This window comes from Zalophus californianus, chromosome 9, assembly GCF_009762305.2.
Source record: "Zalophus californianus isolate mZalCal1 chromosome 9, mZalCal1.pri.v2, whole genome shotgun sequence".
Taxonomy (NCBI): domain Eukaryota; kingdom Metazoa; phylum Chordata; class Mammalia; order Carnivora; family Otariidae; genus Zalophus; species Zalophus californianus.
The window spans coordinates 38,159,902-38,172,117 of NC_045603.1; the positions used below are offsets into that span (position 1 = coordinate 38,159,902).

Consider the following 12,216-nt stretch of genomic DNA (forward strand, 5'->3'; position numbering starts at 1 on the left):
AACAAAAAATGGGTATCCTGAAACAGAAGCTGGTACTAAAACCAGCTCTGTCTTAGAGGGGACTGGCCAATCCTGGTGATGTTGAGCTTTTGCATTAACAGCTGTATGGAATTCCAGGTAAAAAAGAGAAAGCCTTGGGCCAGGAGAAGAGTAAGGGATATCCCCGTATAAGAAGATGGAAAACCAAAAAGCACGCAATTTCAGCCATTTTCCTGGACACCTCAGGGAGGTACCTTCAATTCTTCTGCAGAATGCCACAGAATTCAGTGTGAGTGGTAACTTCTGATCTTGTGCAATGTGATGTGTTCACCCTCAGGGAAGAGGGAGTGAGAAGTAAACCCACCATACAAAAGAGGACAGAGAATTTTTTTCTCTCACTCCATTCTGGATGAAGAAGTGAAAAAGAAAGAAAAATGCAGTTTTGGAACTGCACGTCTATCCCCAAGAGCCTATGTGGCTCAAATCCATGCTACCTGAAAAACCTTCACTTCAGAATTTAAATTAAAATGAATCTGTAACAGAGTGGCTGTTATTCAAAAGCAACTAGCAGAAGCAAACATAAATCCTCTCAGAACGAACTCAGCTTCAACTCAGGCCACATAAATGTACCACGGATAAATTTCAAGGAAAATGTGCTGACTGATAAAATCACTAAACAAGCAAATCAGACACCAATAAAGCTAGCAAAGAAAACGGAAAAAAAAGATCTGTCTCTCCCCCCTCACCCCCCACAGACAAACACACAGCAGTCAGACTTCAAAAGACTTCAGATAATTGAATTTACCAAAGAATAAAAATAAATGTTTAATGCCTTTCAACAGGTCTAACAGATTTGAAAATATGAGCAAAGAATTCTTTAGATAATAATAACTGATATATAGCCAAGCAGATTTGAAAGAGAACCAGATAGGCCTTCTAGAATAGAAAAACAAAATAACTGAAATTAAAATTCTTCTGATATATAAAAAAGCACATTTGATAGAGATAGAGAGAAATTTAGTGAAAAGGATGACAATATTAAAAAATTATCGAGAATGTAGTTCAGAGAAAGAAAATAGGGAAAATATAAAATGGCAGTTAAGAGACATGGAGTATATATCAAAGGAGTCTAAGGTAACAGACAGGGTGAGGATGAAGAAATATTTTTAAAAGGATAACGGCTGAGGCTTCAAAATTGTTAGAAGATATTAAACTTTAGGTCAAGGAACCTCAATAAGTTCCAAGCAGGAAAATATTTTAAAACAACCATATTTAGACACACCATTGTGAAAGAGAATATCTTAAGAGCACCAAAAAAACAGATCATCTACATAGGAATAACAATTAGACTGACAAATTGACCTCGACTGAAAAACAACTGGAATTCTATATACCCAGAAACATTAACAAAAGCAAAATAAAAACATATTCAGACAATCACAACCAGAAAATCCTCAAGGAATGATGTTATAAACAATGCATTTTAGGCAGAAAAATATTTATGGGAGATGAAAGAACCACAGTTGCAAAGATAATGGTTTAAAAATCGCCTGCATGGAACAATAAAAATAACAACTAATTTGAGGGGTTAAACAATATAAACTATGTAAACATTATTGCCATTATAAAGTCCTATTACAAGAATCTTTCCTTTCAAAAGAAAGAATTGAACCTTTTTTTATTGGCCCTCTAAATACAACGGATATAAAAGTTGCTACTAACAAATTTAATGAAGTAGAAAAATACAGTTCAAGGGGTGCCTGGGTGGCTCAGTCGTTAAGCATCTGCCTTCAGCTCAGGTCATGATCCCAGGGTCCTGGGATCAAGCCCCGCATCAGGCTCCCTGCTCAGCGGGAAGCCTGCTTCTCCCTCTCCCACTCCCCCTGCTTGTGTTCTTGCTCTTCCTGTCTCTCTCTGTCAAATAAATAAATAAAATCTTAGAAAAAGAAAAATACAGTTCAAAAGCCTGGAAAGTATAGATGCAGTACCACCTGCTCCCAATTGTTAACTGCTATGGAATATAAGGCATGCTTAATAGGAAAAACTGACATACAGATGTTGATATTTCTAAAACTTTGGGAAGAATTGTAATTCAACACATAGTTTGATGTAGTTATATATAGCAATATAATTCTACACAATATAATCCCTTTGCATACACTCAAAATCTTCTCTAGTATCTTCCCAAGGCAAACCATTACATGGAGAAAAATCCTCAACTGTTCTGAATGCTTTCTTAACCTTCTGGATCTAAGTGAAATCTTGGACCTCCTGAGAACATTACATTTTAGTGCTCTCCGGGAACAGGTAGTCATTTGTTTTTCTCCTACAATCCCTAGAACCATAGGACCTGGGAGTTCAGTAGCTGCATTTACAGCTCCTCTTTGCCATATCCAGATTGTTTCTCCTTCCTTCTACCTGAAGAACTCTAGTGCTACTCCTCCTTAAGAGTCATACTTCTTCAAACACCTAAAATATTGTATCACCTAAGAGGAGAGTGGGGTGGTGAGAAGGGTGAAATAGGCGATGGGGATTAAGGAGTGCACCTGTAATGAGCCCTGGATGATGCAAGGAAATGCTGAATCACCATACTGTACACCTGAAACTAATATTCACTGTATGTTAACTAATTGGAATTTAAATAAAAACTTTAAAAAAAGGAAAAATTTTATCACTTGGATGACTGACTTCCTCTCTACCACTCTTAAGAGATGTCAATGTCAATGCAAATGATCTGTCCAATTCCCTGGACTCTATATTCCTTGATCTCAGTAATTCCAAGTTTTCCTCCACCTCACTTTAACCACTAGCTTATATGGCTATACCCAAAACCTTGTCATTACCAATCAATGCCTGTATTCCTTTCTTTGGCAACACCCCCTCTTTCCAGCTTACTGACCTTTGTACTGACAATCTAACAATTCCTTGACCCTCATCATAACTTCATTTTCATCCCCTCCCTTACATCCTCATCTCCCTACTCACTCAGGCCAGAACCCATCGCCTACCCCCAAAACCAATCCCTACCAATCTCCATCAACTCCTGTTTCCATCTTGCTTTCCAGCAAAATTCCAACCCGAATTAAAGCGAGCTCAGTGCTAGTTCCATATCTGCAACGGAACAGCCGAAAACATCAAAAGAAAGCAAAACTCCATGCTAACTAGCCTCATTTAAATTTAAACCTCAAATTTCAAATGAATTTTTTCCACTTCCCAACAGGCTATATTTTACTTTAGTCCGTTCTGTCTACAGCTCTGCTCCGTATGTTTTCACCATCTTCTCTGTCCACAAACATCCAAAATCCCTCCCCACTTCTTATTCAAAGCTGAAAAACTTGCTTCCCACTTCATTGAGATAACAGCACTCAGAAGAGAACTACATTATCTTCCTTCTACTGATTTTCCTTTAACTGCTTTCTCTCCTTACTCCCTTCCAAGGCATAGCCCTGCACTTCTTTTTTTTCTTTCAAGTTTTTATTTAAATTCCAGTTCATTAACATAGAGTGTAATAATTAGTTGCAGGTGTAGAGTTTGGCAATTCATCACTTACATACAACACCTAGTGCTCATCACAAGTGCCCTCCTTAATCCCCATCACCTATTTAACCCATCCCCCTGCCCACCTCCCCTCTAGCAACCCTCAGTTTGTTCTCTATAGTTAAGAGTCTGTTTCCTGGTTCTCCTCTCTTTTTGGTTCCCTATGCTCATCTGTTTTGTTTCTTAAATTCTGCATATGAGTGAAATCATATGGTGTTTGTCTTTTTTCTGACTGACTTATTTCGCTTAGCATAATACTCTCTAGCTAGATCAATGTCATTACAAAAGGCAAGATTTCATTCTTTTGGATGGCTGAGTAGTATTCCGTTGTATAAATATACCACATCTTCTTTCTCCATTCAACAGTCAATGGAAATTTGCCTAGCTCTCCATTTCTGTGCTAGATTCTATCTAGTCAGAGGTTTTAGAACTGAAGTTATTCCCTCTCTGTTGTGTTATTGTTTTTTCTCTTTTGGTTGAATTATTTCTATATTGTATACATGTGAACACATACACACACACACACATTATATCACAGCAAAAGGAAAAAAAAAAAGACACTTGACTCCCTTTGCCCTTTCAAGTATTGCTCCATTCTGGCCTCCATGCCATATCAAAATTGCTCAAAATTCCCACCTTTACTCATTTTCTCCACTTTTTAAATCTGTCATTCTGTCTTAGTCTCCTTCAGTTAGGCATTTTCCTCCACTTTTTTCCATGAAACCTGCTGTCATGAAGTCACCAGTGATCTCCATAATGCCAAACCTCTCATCAGTTGTATGCCGTCATCATCCTCACTTCACTGACAGTATTTGACAAAGGAAATAAATTACTTCCACTTGAAATTCTTTATTCACTTGCATTGCAAGACACAATCTTCTGATTTTCCTCTTACCTCACCACTGCCCACTTCTGCTTAGTCCTTTACTAAGTCCTCTGACTTCCCCAAGTCCATAGGTTATATTGCCCCAGAACATAGGTGTCTGCTTCTTTCCATTTCTATCTACGCACCCCCTGAGGTGACTTTATCTCATCCCTTGACTTTAAATTGTGTATTCAACCCTGGATCCTCTCCCTGAGTTTCAAATTCACATATCCAATTGCCTTCATGACAGGTACTCAGATATTTAAAACATGTTCAAAACAGAACTGAATTTCCTCCAAACTGACCTCTTCTCCAGACTTCCCTATCTCAGTAAATGGTACCACCATTCACCCAGATATTCAAATCAAATACCTAGTAAAAAATCATGTTTTTCTCTTCATTCCCAAATCCACATAGTCATCAGTGATCTTCCAAAACTGCAAATAATATCATGTTCTTGTCATAATTCTTCAGTAGCTACTCATTACAATTAAACTCCAAACCTCTTAGAATAACACCAAGAATCTGCACAGTCCACCTTTGCCAGCCTGTCTCTCCTCATCTGCTAATGACAGGAATGCTCTGCTCTTCCTCAACCACATAAAGTATCTTTCCACTTGAGAAATTTGGCTATTGCTATTCCTCCTTCTGGCGGACTTTTCTTCCTGACCCTCATCTAACTTGCTCTTATACATTGTTAATATCTCTGGGCAAATATAATTTCTTCAGAGAGGGCTTCTCTCATTCCACTACCTCCAATAGTCTGTTTACTAGTCAATAACTCTCTCTTCTTTCCCTGTTTTTTTTTCTTATTATAATTTACCACTACAAAAGTCACATATATTACTTTTTACTGGTTTATTTTCTGTGAAACTTCTAAAATGTTAAGTTCCGGGACGGGAGGAATTTTGTCTTACTGCTGTACCTACAATGCATATGAATCCACAAAAACATATTCAGGCCATGAATAAATATGTCCAACATGACATAAAATGTATTTAAAAACAAGAGAGAAATTCACAGCTAAGCAAAACAAGATTGAATTGAATAGCTCTTTAACTGCAAGAAAAAAAGGAGTCAGTAATACTACGCTTGAACTTCATAACTCAGTATGACTTCTGATTTTGAAAAATTCCCATTGGAACTAGCAAAGTTGTCCCTCTGGAGTTGTCTACCTACAACCAGTAGTCAGGATATAAATATGCACCCCTGACCCCAGGCTGATATCCTTTGCATTTTTATTCATTTATCCTTAGGGGGAAACCAGTGCTGGATTCAGGGAAAATAAGACAGACTTAACGACTTACTGATTTTGGAGAGCAATGATGGACTTAAGAGTTTTCTGAACCAACACAGTGTGTCCAATTGGAGAAGTATTATGTAAAATAGATAGCTCATGAATAAAAAGACTATGGACTCTGAGAAACAAACTGAGGGTTCTAGAGGGGAGGGGGGGTGGGGTGATGGGTTAGCCTGGTGATGGGTATTAAAGAGGGCACGTACTGCATGGAGCACTGGGTGTTATACACAAACAATGAACCATGGAACACTATATCAAAAACTAATGATGTAATATATGGTGATTAATACAACATAATAAAAAAGTTAAAAAAATAAATTATTACAATTGGTTGGAATAAGCTGAATCTATTTAAAAAATAAAAATAAGAAATGTTTGTTCATGATGGTCCTAAAATAGGAAGTGACAAGTTACCCTGAGTATTCCAAAAGATTGTTGTTTGGCATACAAAGTTATAATGATATGTAGAAAAATTTTAAAATGCTATTCATTAATATAAATAAATTTATAGAGCCCTACACAAAATTTTGGTCAACATCTAGGTTACTATCCACTAGTGGTTATTACCCCACATCAGACATATTCAAGGCATTTTGTTAAAGGCTTACCATAAAGAAAGTTAGATCTTACAGAGGAAAGAGAAAAATAGAGATCATCAAAAGGTAATCTATATGAGAACTTAAAGTTCTTTATATGATTACTGAACCCTAAGTATGAGAAAACATGAATTAATCTTGTTTGATTGCAACCTGTAAATTCTATACGTAAAACACACATAAACACAGTCTCTCTTTCATACACACACACACACACACACACACCCATGAGATCAACCTCGTATTGATCTTTTTTGCTTGAACACAAGAGTATTTTACTCCCAAGCATAAGTAAACTCTGATTCCCCAATCAAAATAAAGCATGTGCACAAATAATTTATTATTTGTAGCTAGCAGCATTAACACACTACTAACCGATTCCTCAATTTCTCATGAAACAATATTGAAAACTGGGCTCTTGTTTTTTATAATAAGAGTAGAGGATGGATTCATTCTATTTAATAAGAATATGAAGCCTTGGGAATAGTTGTTCTTGAGTACATCTTTCTTCAAATGACACCTTGAGACTACTTAACATTCTAGCTTCCTCTTTTGCAAAAAGAGCTAAAACTGGTGCCTCAATAGTAGCACATATATTATGGGAAAAGTCGTAATGTAGATTTCATTGTCCACTATTTTCGTCTAGATGAAGAATGCAAAGATGTTGAGAGTACCCTACTTTAAGACAGAGAGTTCGAAATTAGAAGTATGGACATTGAACACAATGCCCTATTATTCAGTCTGTTTTGCTTCTGAAGAGACTAGTGTCAAAAAATAATTAGCAAACAACAAAAAAGATTATTCTATAGATAATCATTAAGGTGTTCTTGATGCTGTGACCCATAGTGAAGTATTTGTAGTGAAGTATTTGATAGTGAAGTATTGATAAGTATTTGATAAGCATTCATGAATATGATGATTGTTTAATATAACAGGAACTTTGAAAGTTCTTTCCTTCTTCATGCTGTGCAGAGCCCAAGCAGCAAAAGAGCTCTGCAACAATGAACAGAAAAAAATCCTAGATATATTCTATAATTTACCAACTTTATTGATGGCTTCTGAAACAGATTATATTGTGAAAGGAAATATGCTTTATAGTCTGATGCATTTGGGTCACGGGTCCAGCTTCATCACTTAACAGCTGGGTAACCTTAAGCAATTAAACATCTACCAATTAATTTTAACTTTAGGAGGGCAGAAATTCACTTTCATTTACAGTGTTATATTCTCAGTAGGGCTTGGCATATTGCAAATATTTATTGAAGGGTGAACCTCTCACACCTGTTTTTTATTAGGCAATGAAGACAGTAATATCTTAATGCTTTATTTTAGAATTAAAGAGATAATTTTCATGAAAGCCAATGGCATAGCCCACGGCACTTTGCGGGTGTTTAAAATATGCTTGTTTCTTTCCCTTGACCCAGTGTAAAATAAAGCTAGGTTAGATAAAGAGGAGATATTTTTCTTTAAAAAATACTGATTTTAAAAACAATATCTATTAAAGCAATGGAACATGCCAATATACAGTTTAACATCAATTAGATTTCACTTTAAGGGATAACTCTTGATGCTATAAAACATTCCTTTCATTACTCTCTCAGTCCAGCAATTACAATTGCCATTCTCCATGGGCTCTTTTATGTCATCTCATTTTATTAATTTCTGTGACCAGTCTCAAGAAGATACTCCTGTTCAAAGATAAACTGCTTTACTAGATTCCTAGATCCTCAAGGTTAGAGACAGGGCCTCACATTCTGGCTGAACCATATGAAATTGCTGATATTTGGCCACTATGACCCATAGGAATAGTAATTCCATATTGTTCAGCCAGTAGCTAGTCAATAGATATTTAATTTTCAAAGTAGGAATAGAACAGAAACTTTCTATTTTGTTATTAATTCTCAGCATAAATTACAGAGTTGGCTTAAGAGTGATGCTCCAATATATGATTATAAACATAACAATAAATTTGTTATACTCATCTTGTAGCACTGAAACTGAAACACAAGAGTGTAATTCCTTGCTTCCATGATATTCCCCTCCCTACCCACCCAACAAATTCAATAACATCCACTCTACCCTATTCTTTAAGATCCAGGTCAGATGCTATCTCCTCCATAAGACTCAACCAGGCATGCCCTTCCTATGCTCCTACTCTGCACCTCTTTCTATATACATACCTCATTGGAGGACAGAAATCTATTCTTATGAGTGGGCTCTGCTTTTACCTAATCTGCAAGCATGTAGTTATTTTACAGGTACACTGAAAGATTCCTTGGTTTCTCAAGGTCTTTCACTTGAAAAAGTCACTGATTTTATTTTGGAGTTCCCATATATGTAAAGCAGACTTTAAGAAACAGCAAGCCTTTTCCCCACACCTTCCCAGAAAAAAAAAATAGATTTCTGGGTTATACAAAAAAGAATGAGAGATTTTAGGTTACTTAAAATATAAACAATATGACAATTGTCAGCCATGTTTACTTCATTGCTATGTATTATTAAACAACAAACAAAAAACTTACCAGTCTCAGAAGTCCTTACAGAGAGTAAAGAAGATAACTGATTGCCATGACCAAATCTGGTATATGACCTGACAGAAATGTTGTAGAGGGTGTAAGGTTTTAAGCCCCTTAAAATTATGTTTGTGGTTGAGGTGTTCTTCATAAACAAGGTGTCCATATTTTTATACAGCACTTCATAAGCAACAATAATCCCATTGGGCTTCTCAGGGGGTGACCACTTCAAATTTATTTCACTTGCAGTAACATCAATAACTTCAATATCTTGAGGTGATGATTCTGGTTCTGGGTGATGAAAACAAAATTTTAAATACATGTATTTTTTTCATGCTAATTGCTCAGCCACTAAGGATCATGAGATAGACAGCAGTAAGCATGCAACACTACTTGGTTCTCTTTATTTAAATTGCACCTGATATTCTTACCGTCTTCTGGAGTTCTCACAAAGATGTCATTTTCTTCAGACAAAGAACTTTCTCCAACATGGGTTGAGGCAGCCACTCTTATTTTATATTTCGTGTATTTCTTTAACCCTATAATGACAACAGTAATCTGTTTAAAGATCATAAAATAACATTCATGGATTAGGGTCACTTGACACAGGACGAGTGAAAATAATTTATTTGGGAGACTGGCTCTCCAAGTCAGTTTCCTTGTAATCTCATTGTCCCAAAATTCCTTGGGCATGAGGGTCTTCCCATGTTGATGATATTTTAGTTCTTTCCTGAATATTAGCGTAATCATTGAAGCTGAAAAATAATTTTTGGCACGCTGCAAGGACTATGTTGACTTGGCATAAACAGCATGTCAGCTCAGTAACTTCAGCTGATTTTCACATTCATTCATTCAAGCTTTCAACACTTTACTTCAGTGTACCAGATATAAAATTCTCTGGGTTAAGTATGTCCCTACAATACTTGTGATCTGATGATCTCATTTTTTGTAGATAAATATAGATAAAGAAAAACACATTTTAATCAAGTTATTTCTTCACATTTTTCAAGATGTCCATGGCAGCACAGCATAAGAAAATCTGAAATGAGGCAGCACGTGTCCTGCAGTGTTTAAGGCAGAAAGAGGTGCATATTTTCATTAGAAAAGCAATGTTTTAAAAAAGATTGTTCTACCTGTTATGAGAAAGCTGTTATCTGTAGTAGTCATCTGGAATGCTCTGTTTGTATCCAGTTCCATTGCATAAATGGTATAATGAGTTATTTTTCCGTTGGGATATTCTGGAGGATCCCAATACAACAAAATAGATGAAGAACTAATATTTTTATAGTTTATAATTTGAATGGAGCTTGGCACTTGTAAAGAAGAATGAACAATTAATGTGAACAAAAAGAAAAACTATTACAATGTGTAAAAGCAGTATTTGCAGGTAATTATTTCAAAGGAAATACATTCTTACCTTGCTCACGTGTCCTCACACTGAGAACCGTTGGTGGTCCTTCTCCCATGATGGTGAAAGCAGATACACTAATCATGTGCTCAGTGAAAGGTACAAGTCTCCTGATAACATAAGACAGCTGTTCAGCAGCAATGTTGGTGATATACAGATTCCTTGTAGTTCCTATTTGAAATCAGTTTAAAAAAATCATGATCAAAATTATTTTTCCTCACAGAGTGAAACCTTAAACTTGATTTCACATGAATCATTAATTTTTCTGTGTCCTCTTTTATGAAAAATAATAAAAATATGTGTAAATAATAAACATGTATAATTCATAATACATACATCTTGGAACATGAGACTAGTGTTTTGAGAAAATACAACCTTCTGAAAGGGACTGGCTAGGAATTTTTTTCTGAAATGAAAGATGAGGTAATAATATCAAATTAAAATGTTATAAGCCAATGCTGTGTTGTAATGTGAATGTTATTGAAAGGAGACTTATTTGGACTAAAAAAATACCATACCTTTATTAAACCCCTTGGGGGTTTAAAGTAAGCATGCTTGGATAACTGACACGTAAATATGTCTGAACAAGGATTTCAAATAATGTTAATTTTTTTTTATTAAGAACCTGTGCGTCCAACGTTAAATAACAATTAGGCCAGACAAATACTCAAGGAAACATCTGTATCAGAAATTGTGGGCCTCTTAATTTTTAGTGTTGGCTCCAGTCTTTGCACAGGTCAAAATGGATCAGTAAATGAAATAAGCATATATCGAATGTAATGTGATATTTTTGACTAATTCTGCATCAATAAAATAACATAACACTTTTAATTTGGAATGAGACAACTACTGAATCAGAAAAAAAGGCAATGAAAAAAATATTCTTCTCACTTTTAGAATAACCAGAGAGATCATTTAGATCTGCGTCATGTAACCAACTATTTTTAATTTGCTATATATGGCATTCTTCTTTTAGAAACAGTAAGATCCATTGACCCTGAAAAGCAAGTGTATACACTAATGACATCACCACATCACTGGGGTCACCTACACCTGTTTATCACCCCATGCACTAGAGTTGTAACTTTCTGACCTATTTACCTTTAGTGACATTTGAAAACCTATTAGTCAAAAGCTGCAGAGAGTGTGAGGCCTGTAAATGATTTGAAGATATGTTAATCCCTCCCCATCACACCTGCTTTGGCAACTGTAATAACTGATTGTCTATGCAGCTTGGCCAGAGACTCTAGGGTGCTACTTTCTCTAGGAGGAAGGTCAAATGGGTTAGGAGGGGCCAACTCCTGCCTGTGTGGCATATCCATTTGCTGCATGAGGTTATTCAACAGTTGAAGAAAAAATCTGACTCCAGCCCATGAACCATTAATAATTTGGTTGAACTCCAAGCTAAGGTTCATATCTGTGCTAGCTAGTACTGATGGTTTGAAATACTCTTCAAAGAACATAAAAACTGTACCTACCAACTGCTGAATGCTGGTCTTCAGCTCTGTTCCTCACAGGGAAGTTATTATGTGCATGACTGTTATATATAGCTGAAGCAAGTGAGTAGAGGTCTGAAGATATCTCTGCTGAACCCTCAAATAATTCTGCCATTGACTCTTCTATGTTCACAGTTTCTGGAGTCATGGGGTCATCTATATACTGTTATTAAAAACAGACTATTTACAATGACTGTAACACTTACACTTAATAATGACTTCACTCAAGTATTTAGCTTAAAAAACTAGTAACTTTGGAATCACACCTTTTAAAAAGACAGTATTATTTACACAACTACTGTCTTCCTTTACATTCCCAGATTTCATTCTAGAGCTATTAAATTCCTGCATCATTTTAACACATCCTGATCACTCCATTATCTTAAGAGATCAATACCGTATTGTGGGATGAAGGGGATATTTGTTTCTGATTTGAGTTAATTATTGTAAAATTAGACATCCTCTTACAGAGGTTTCATAACTAAACTATTTTAAAACCATTCACACCCAAAAGTAAGTGTT

General features: G+C 35.8%; 1 protein-coding gene across 8 annotated transcripts in view; it reads right to left on the bottom strand.

Annotated features, from left to right (window-relative positions):
- Positions 1–12,216, bottom strand: part of PTPRQ (protein tyrosine phosphatase receptor type Q) — a 243,858-nt gene that overhangs the window by 149,128 nt on the left and 82,514 nt on the right. For all 8 annotated transcript variants that reach the window (XM_027595088.1, XM_027595090.1, XM_027595089.1 and 5 more), the window contains 5 exons: positions 11,677–11,857; positions 10,208–10,369; positions 9,924–10,103; positions 9,222–9,329; positions 8,800–9,081 (listed from right to left, as the gene is read on the bottom strand). In XM_027595088.1, coding sequence (XP_027450889.1) covers positions 8,800–9,081; positions 9,222–9,329; positions 9,924–10,103; positions 10,208–10,369; positions 11,677–11,857 — 913 coding nt within the window. The remainder of the gene's footprint in view (positions 1–8,799; positions 9,082–9,221; positions 9,330–9,923; positions 10,104–10,207; positions 10,370–11,676; positions 11,858–12,216) is intronic.